The sequence below is a fragment of the Trachymyrmex septentrionalis genome, unplaced genomic scaffold, assembly GCF_001594115.1.
Source record: "Trachymyrmex septentrionalis isolate Tsep2-gDNA-1 unplaced genomic scaffold, Tsep1.0 scaffold37, whole genome shotgun sequence".
In the NCBI taxonomy this organism is placed as follows: Eukaryota; Metazoa; Arthropoda; class Insecta; order Hymenoptera; family Formicidae; genus Trachymyrmex; species Trachymyrmex septentrionalis.
In genome coordinates, this window is record NW_017305536.1 from 5,090,768 (window position 1) to 5,100,118 (window position 9,351).

Below are 9,351 nucleotides of genomic sequence, written 5' to 3' on the forward strand. Positions count from 1 at the left end.
TTTTTTGCATTATGTAATCAAATTATAAAATGAAATATTTAAAAGCTATCTCCGGCTCTGTTAAAAATGTTGATTTAACAAAATTAATATTATTATAATTTAAATGTATTATTATAATTAAATGTAAATCAGTAGTGCCAATGATAATAGTTGATGACAAGGCAATTATTTGTTATCAGCCTTAATAATACCACGCAAGAAGAGAATATGCTTAGTTGGTACAGCCTGCAATGATCCTGCACTTAATGTTGCTGCTCAGCAATTCAAAGTGCCAATACTTAAATCTGAAACTGGCACAGAATATGTTGAAGATACTACCTACAATACCTATTTTATACTCAAACAATTTGAAGGGCCCGAATATGATGCTTTATGCAAGAGTGCCCATAGGTTTGTACATAATAAAATTATAATAAAATTATTAAACATTTTATAATAGTGTATTATAGTTTATAACATATAAAATGTTTAATAATTTTATAATTTTTTAAATTTTAATATTGAACAAATTCTAATGATTATTCGTTTGCCTTATGTTTTGTAGAGTATTGGGACCTACGGCTCTGCTACAACTGGCAGAGAAGAAAGAACCTTTGCCCAGTATTAAAAGACCAATGTACACACAAGCTATGGTAGGCACAATAGTGGTATTTAGTGGATTTCGAGCTAGAGAGGATGAACTGGTCAGTCCATTATTTTTATGACGTTATTTTATGTATATTTCATATTTTTATAAAGTAATGTATTTCTTAACAGCGCAAGTTAGCTAATATGATTCTTAATATGGGAGGTAGCATCCGAAAAGAGATGGGTATTAAAGTGACACATCTTATTGCAAATCACTGCAGTGGAGAAAAATACAGATACGCTGACACATTTGGATTGCCTATCATGTCGATAGAATGGGTGATAGCATTGTGGAATGCCAAAGACGATATCTCCACATATGCGAACAATGAGGAATTGGTAGGTGTTAGTAGAGATAATAATTCCAAGATAAAATTTTAATATTTTATAAAAGATGTTTAATTAAATAAAATAATTATAACATTAATTTATAATAATTATAATTATTTTATATTGTATATATATATAACATTTGAATAAATTTTGATATTTAATTCCAATATATAATTCTAGTGCCTTCAAGGCACTAACACAACGCACAGTTAGTTTGTTAAGTGCCACTGAAGGTAGCAATAAAAAGATAAAGAAAATACGTATGTGTATGTATGTGAACAAACAATCGTAGTGCAGAATCTGCATTGCACTCATATCTCTCTATTGCTATCTCTGAGCGCTTAGTATGATAAAGCGATATAGTGTTTTTATTCGAATTTTAATGGTAACATTATGATAAGAATTTCCTTAGTCTTAAAAACACACTTAATTCTAATTGCAGATAGCAACTTATAAACTAAAGCCATTTTATGGGGCAAAAGTATGTTTTTCTGGTTTTCCCGAAGAAGAGAAGAAACATATGTGTGAAGTTCTGGAGCAACAGGGCGGTGAACCCACTGAGATCGATGATCCGAATTGCACTCACGTCGTAAGTAATTAATATAATTTTCACATTATTTATAAATATTCTATATACAAATTTGTTTATATGACACTACATTACATAGACATTTATGTATTACATAAATGCTTTAGGTGGTAGATATATCCGGCCTTTTCTACAAGAGAGCAAATATGGACTTATATCTTAAAAATACATCCAATAATCCACCTTCTCTAACGTATATTAAACCAACTCCTTCTTCTCTTTATCCTTATTCAAATGCAATTTTTAATACAACAAAAACTGATTATAGTATTATATCGAGTTATCCTTTATCGAAAAATAATTCATTAATCTCATATGTACGTGATGTAGAATATAATAATCAGTGGAACGATCTCGTTTCTATATATGATATCAGTCAAGATTCTGCTATCAGTATGAATGATAATTGTCTCAATTTGCAAAATTCAATTATTAAATCTGGAAACTTATATCATTCTTTCACAGAGCAAAGTGATTCTGGTATAGACATAACCAGATCATCTAATTCATCTTCAACGATTTTTATGTCAAATAAATATTCAATTCCAACACCACCGACAATAATAAGCAATAAAAATGTTAAATTCTATATTTCTGAAAGTTCTTTGTTCGATAACGGAGTATCTTTTTGTGAAAACTCGTCGAATTTTCCAGATAAACCAGATTTAAAATTGTCGCCGTTTTACGAAAAAAATAACGAATATAATCCTTGTTTATCACCAATGAGCAATAGTACATCATCTTTAAAATATCGTAAAAATATTCATTACGTACAGAATAATACATCAAAAAGTAAAATAAAACGATATATAAAATGGAGAAAAACTAATTCCTGTCCATTTATTCATAAAATGGCGACGCTTGAAAAGTATAAATTCATGAAAACGCGCTCGTATCCGAATATAATGAAACATAATGAGGAACAATATAGCGATACTTTTTTGCACAATGCATTAGGTGAAAGAAATAAGTATTTATCCAAATCGCACACATCTTTTTTCTCAAAAATCAATCACTTTTCTTTCTGTCCAATATTTTCAGACAGTAAGAAAGATATTTCCACCAGTTCGTACTATTGTCCTTCTGAGAAAACTCTTTTAAAAAAGAAATATACATCTTTATCCAAGTCTTTCCCAATGCCTACAAAAATTTCAAATACTAAACACAACTTACAAACTTCTATATTTGATGGAAAAAATAACAATGTATCATCTGCACCGCACGATTCGAAAACTGAGTGCATAGATTTGAAGACACAGGATAAATCATTACTCGTGGTATTTATTTTCTTTTCTTTTTTTTTTTGGAAGATATAAGATTTAGTAATTTTATCTGTAAAGTATAATAATTTTACGTGGCTTTAATCATATGTAATGTAAAAAGAAACGATTTACAGGGTATATAGTATTTACTAATTTCAATAAAAAATATTTAATGGATGGACGGACACACACATACACACACACACACACACACACACGTGCGCGCATAAAATAATAAGTTAAATTAAAAATTAATTTTTGTGATATAGATAATTGCTCACATATTTATGTTGTCTCATGTGAACGTCCTATATATTTATCTAGAATTCATATTTATACATAAAATTTTTGATGTATACATTGTATATGTGTATTAATGTATGGTATATACAGTACATGACATATTGTCTTTTGAAAATTTGGTGTATGGAAATTGTGATGTAGAAATGTATAAAATTATGTCAAATTGTATAATTGTCTAGTAATTATAAAGCTGACATTAAATGGTTCACTGTAATAAAGTATAATAATTTCGATATTTTTTACAGGTCGTTGATGAGTCTAATGTAAATGTATTACCAAATTTAGTGTCAGTATCTGCATTCATAGTAAAAACCGGATGGTTTTGGACATCTGTACAGAATGAGGCAGCCGCTGATGAGAAGGAGTATCTATTTGAACATGTAAGTTAATAATAATAAATTTCTTAAATATATTTATTATTGTTTGATAAACAGAATTGTGTGTTGTTTAGTATCTAGAAAAAGTTCTGTCCCCTACTGCGACGGGTAGACGAGACAGTCAACAGATTGTATCACAGAATATAACATTGTCAAAGCACCCCTGTTGGTTAGGTGGTCCATTATCTAATTTATTACAAAATGGAGCAGATTCACCAGCCAGTGTTAGTGGAAGCTTTCTGGACTGTACAGCAAGTCCGGATAAACAATTGCTAGACGGTATGCATTTGATGTTTTTTTTTTTAATTTCACACGTATTTGATTCTGTGTAAGATACAATATATCGAAATAATTTTTAAATATATGTCGATTAACACTTATAATAAAGCTAACAAAAATGGTACACTGTTATTTTGACATATTAGTAAATTATAGCCTGCTGTCTTTCTTTTTTTTAACTGTCCATTAAACACAATGTCCATTAAACATAATGAGTACCAATATTTTTTTGTTATAATAAATTAATTATTTTTCTTTCAATAAAAGTGCTCGTATCTTTCAGTATGATGTATAAAAAGTTTAATATCAAATTATATTGCAAAAATTAATACTTAAAAATGCAGTATATATTTACTGCATTACTACAGTATATATTATTTTACTTACTCGTAAAATATACTAAATAAAAAGGAAGATTATATTAAAATTATTTATTGCTGTCAAATATTTTAGAGGTAGAATCTGTTGCTACAGAACATTTACCAATAGTTAAAGAAAATTTGTCGCAACGTCATAAAGTCTTTCTTGAACTGGTAGAGACAGAGGCCAATTACGTAGGTATCCTTAATACAATTATGACGGTAAGTATTTGTATATTAAGTCATTTATATTTTTATTAATTTTTAATAATCTACATTTATATGATATTTTACAGTTATTCAAATTGCCATTGGAAAATCTCATAGGTAAAAGTGGGAAAGAGTTACTAAATAGCACAGAAGTGAAAATTATATTTGGTAATTTCCCACCTATTTATGACGTTCATAAACAGTTGTTAGAGGCATTACATTGTAGTGCCGCTCATTGGACAGAGGACATTAGCATTGGCGAAATATTTCTAAAGTTTGAACCAGATTTGGTTAAAGCGTATCCTCCATACGTAAACTTCTTCGAAAATACAAAACAAATGTTGGAAGAGTGTGATCAAAATAAGCCACGATTTCATGCTTTTTTAAAAAATTGCCAGACAATACCGGAATGCGGTAGACAAAGCTTAAAGGAGCTCTTGATTAAACCAATACAAAGGTTACCCAGTATTAGTTTATTATTAAGCGGTAAGTTACTTTCAAACATATTGTTTGTATAATTATTATAAATTTTTACGAATAGCAGCGAAATGTTTTTATTTTTTATAGATATTCTTAAGCATACGGACAAAAGTAATCCAGATTATAGTGCATTAGAAGCTTCTATTAGCTGTATTAAGAAAGTGATGACGTACATAAATGAAGACAAAAGGAAAACGGAACGCCAGTTAGCAATGTTCGATATCTTTAATGAGATTGACAATTGTCCACCGCATTTAGTTTCCTCGCATAGGTCATTTATCAGTAAATGTGATGTAATGGAAGTTACGGAAGGTCTTAGTGGACGAGGTGATCATTTAGTATTGTTCCTGTTTACCGATACTCTCGAAATATGCAAGAAAAGATCGAAAGCTTTCAATTCGTTAAAGAGTCCTAATACTATAAATGGCTTGCAATCGATTAAACTTAGCCAAGGAAAGCCATATAAGCATATCAAAATGTTGTCCTTGAGTACTATAAGAAAAGTTGTGGATATACGAGAAACTGACGGTACGTAAATATTGTTATGTATGTAAAATATGCACATTCTTTATAAAATAAAAATTGTAACTTATAGTTACACAATTCTTCCAGAATGTCACAAAGTGTTTGCACTCGTGGTACGAGGGACTCAGGAACTGAAGGAAAAATTCTTTTCGTTTATAATTACTGATGAAGAAGTAAACAAAACGAATTACTTACAGACTTTATGCAGACAGATGGCTCTTGCTGTCCGTGTAGCTGACGCTGTAAGTTATATATTATTTACTATATATATAAATCTTTAAACAACTCCGTCGAGAAAAGATTTTATAAAGTGTTATCACAAATTTTATTGGCAAAAAATTATGAATTCGATGCAAGGTTTATCACATAATACTCTTGACAGAATGTTGGCAGAAATTTAGCAAAATTTATCATTTGACAAATCTATCGTTAATATGCCATTCCATCTTAATTCTGCCAACAGAATACGTTAAGTGAACTTGAAAGGTGCGATCTACCTAACGTTGCAAATGCTTTGAAACATTTTTTGATTGATTAATTCATAAAATTCTTTCTTCTGATTGATCAATGAAACATTTATAGCATTAAATGGATCGCACTCAAAACAAACACAGTTGATCTCATTTCTCATAATTTCTCTTGCAATTTCTGCTTGTGTCTATTGGCGAACTACAAATTTAGTTTAAATGTCATACTACAATGTATAATATTAATTTATGTTATTTTATTTATTCTTTTTTCATCAGGATACGTTACTCATTAGATACGATTCGCATCAGCTTGAAGTTGGTACTAGCGATGTCGCATCAGGAACATTAAAGAAAACAATTAAGTAAGTATATTTGTATTTTGAAGCAATAATTACGTGTTCTCTTTGCTAGTTTATATATATCACTATTTTAACGTTATATTATAGTAACTAAAGTAATAGTAAATTAATTAGTCTGTCTACATATTAGGATAGTAAATTTTTACTTACGGGATATTTATCAAATATTATAAAAGGTGTGAGGATTGACTTATTTCTTCTCTTCTATTATTGTAGTTAGATGATTCTATTATTTGGGTACATTGAAATATAGAAGAGTTTAATTATTTGTAGCATATTTCTAGATTGTTCAAATATTAATAAAAATTTTAAATTTTTCGCTCAACAAATATTTTGATTGAAAAGATAATGTATGTTGACTCTAAGCACTTAATTATTAATAATTAAGGTCGATATTCATATTCGATTCTTATATTCAAGACCGTCTTAAATACAGCCTTAAGATGTTACAAACCAATCGGAGGGCCGTATTAGTATCCTAAGATATTACGGTCTTGAAATAAGAACGGATTACGAATACCGACTAACGGACTAAGAATGTTATTAGTATATAACTAGTATTTATTACAGAAATTATTAGAATTTTTATTTAGATAAACGAATAAATTATTTGTTGATCAGCAAATTTATGAGTTTATGTTGTTTATATTCAAACTATCTATCTAAATGGCACCGACATAGTTCTACAAAGTACAGTCAAAAGATATATATTAGTGTACATATTACATTGCATGATGTAAAGAAATAATGGGGCAAACCGTTTGGTTACAGGAGCCTATTTCATAATTTTTACCTGGAGTATATGGACCCGTATGTCTTCCTACTCAATAGCATGTGTGAAACCACGTTACATGTCCCACTACCGTCAGTTTTCGCACCAAGGCTGATTATATTTTTTTTTTACTTGCTTTTTATTCTCAATTCCTTACTCAGTGGCATAATTATTGTTATTAAGCGCGAATATTTAATGTCTGTTATATTAACGGATTTAAAAATATTACAAAAATTAAAATGTTTTTATATTTTTTAACTAAAATAGAAATTTTTTTATTAATCAAATAAATGTTTATATAAAACATTAAAGTACAGATTTTTTAATATGTTTAATCTTGAAACTGAAATAGAAAAAAATGATCTTTTTAATTTTTTTTTACTAAAGATTGAAAATATATAATTATGGTACTGAAAATTTTTGCTTTAAAAATTCTGTTTTATGCTGTGATAAATATAGATATAATTTTATATATTTAAAAATAATTTTTTGGCTTATTTTGATTAGTTCAGGCGTAATATAACATAATTGTGAGCTTTATCTATTAAAAGCTTTTTATTATATTTTTTTACGCGAAGATTAAATGTTATATATTTCCTTTTTTTGAATATCAGCATTTGTTGGATTTATTGTGATTTTAATTTATCATAACTGACATGGATAAACATTCTGCATTATAATTTAATTTATAATTTGATTGCTTAGTTTGTTAAAAAAATTGTTTGTCAGTGTTTGCTGCTTGGTTTTTATTTTCTACTTATAATACGTGTAATTATTTTTTAAATAGTTTTATATATATATATATATATAAGAAAATAGAAAATATACATTGTACATTTTCCTCTTTTTTTTAAATAGGTATTATTTATTTTATTGTACAGCCATGGTGCAATTTTTACTGTCTTTAATTACCGCGTGTATGATTGAATATATTCTATTATATTGTTTTAAAAAACTCTATGTATATCTTATATTTTCTTTGTATCATATAATAGGTAAAATTCTGTCTGCTTGAGCTAGTTTTCCTGATGTGATAAAAAGTGTTTGTGGATTTATAACACAGATTTTTCTGTTTGTTTGCAAACTTTTTTTCTTCCAATTGAAATAGATTTTTTTTATTATCATATAATTTAAAAAATGTTATTCTAAATTAAATCAAAAAGATGTTATAATTATTAACTCAACAGGAGGAAAGAAAGTTTAATATTGTTGAATGATCGTTTAGATAATTCCATAAGTATATATGAGAAAGTAAATGAGAAAATATTTAAATTGTATTTTTCTCCAGGTTTGCATCTCGTACAAGAGCCAGAGTCGGTCGAGCGTTTAGTTTCAATAAAACGCCAAGCAAACTAAATAGAGCGATGTCTACAATTATGTCCCCGTTTGGAGTAGCACAAAATCTTCCTCCAACAAACCAACAAATAGCTCAGATGCGGCTAGGTAGTTGCAACAATATCAGCGTTAGTTGACAATCTTTTATATAAACTTTTTTCTGTCAATGCTTTTCTTTTTCTTCTTTTGCTTTTCTTTTTCTTTTGCTTTTCTTTTGCTTTATATTCATTATAAGCTGTTATTTCTTCCACTAATCTTATTTTAATAATCTTACGTATGGGATGGATTACGAAGAAAATTGTACTTACAATCTTTTTTTATATTCCTGTTCTGTTACATTAAACTAACTTTCACATGTTCAAATATTTTTGTATACTTACAATAAATAATTATAATAAATTACGCGTTAAATATTTTAAATCTTTATATTATTTGTACAAGGTTTTTATAATAAGATATGATTGTTCAATGTTCATTATATTGACAACTTTCTATTAACTGCTTTTTTTCTATTGGAGTAATATCTTACATATTTTTTATTTATAAATGTTTTGAACTTATATTTTATCTTACTTTTGCTTGCAATATTTGTATAATTAATTTTTGTTACTATGTTATTTTCGTGAGAAATATTTTAATAATTATAATAAACTTTCATGCTGATTTAAAGTCAATGGACGAACTATATTAAGGATTTCATGTAAGTATGTTATGAAATGTATATATATTGGAATTTTATTTTATATTTTTTCTTAATCAAAAATTATTTTTTTTACTAGATTTTTTATTTAAATGTATTGCTGTTATCATATTAAACTCGACACTTGTTTAATTTCTCAAGACTTAATGTTTTCATTCCATCCGTAAAATTTATTATAGATTAGAGAATAATATTTCTATGATGCTTTTATAATATAAAATAAAACTAAGATTTAATACATAATAACTATATTACAATTATACATCTTACATATGGCGAGTTCTATTTTTTTTTCTTTCTTAAATTGATATTTATAATTCTATTTCAATAAATTATCAATTTATATATATATATTTTTTTTCTATATTTTT

The 9,351-nt window shown here is 27.4% G+C and overlaps 1 protein-coding gene across 4 annotated transcripts in view; it reads left to right on the plus strand.

The window, feature by feature from the left end:
* LOC108750810 (protein ECT2) overlaps window positions 1-9,351 on the plus strand; it is a 12,959-nt gene that overhangs the window by 2,908 nt on the left and 700 nt on the right. Inside the window, exons 5-15 of one of the 4 annotated variants that reach the window (XM_018490582.1) lie at window positions 1,403-1,549; window positions 3,360-3,494; window positions 3,566-3,770; window positions 4,224-4,351; window positions 4,426-4,825; window positions 4,907-5,347; window positions 5,432-5,586; window positions 6,091-6,176; window positions 6,945-7,037; window positions 8,234-8,408; window positions 8,951-8,980. In XM_018490582.1, the coding sequence (XP_018346084.1) occupies window positions 1,403-1,549; window positions 3,360-3,494; window positions 3,566-3,770; window positions 4,224-4,351; window positions 4,426-4,825; window positions 4,907-5,347; window positions 5,432-5,586; window positions 6,091-6,176; window positions 6,945-7,037; window positions 8,234-8,408; window positions 8,951-8,971 (1,986 nt within the window). In that variant the 3' untranslated portion in view covers window positions 8,972-8,980. The remainder of the gene's footprint in view (window positions 1-1,402; window positions 1,550-3,359; window positions 3,495-3,565; window positions 3,771-4,223; window positions 4,352-4,425; window positions 4,826-4,906; window positions 5,348-5,431; window positions 5,587-6,090; window positions 6,177-6,944; window positions 7,038-8,233; window positions 8,409-8,950; window positions 8,981-9,351) is intronic. The other 3 variants (XM_018490579.1, XM_018490580.1, XM_018490581.1) reach the window with 3 other exon arrangements.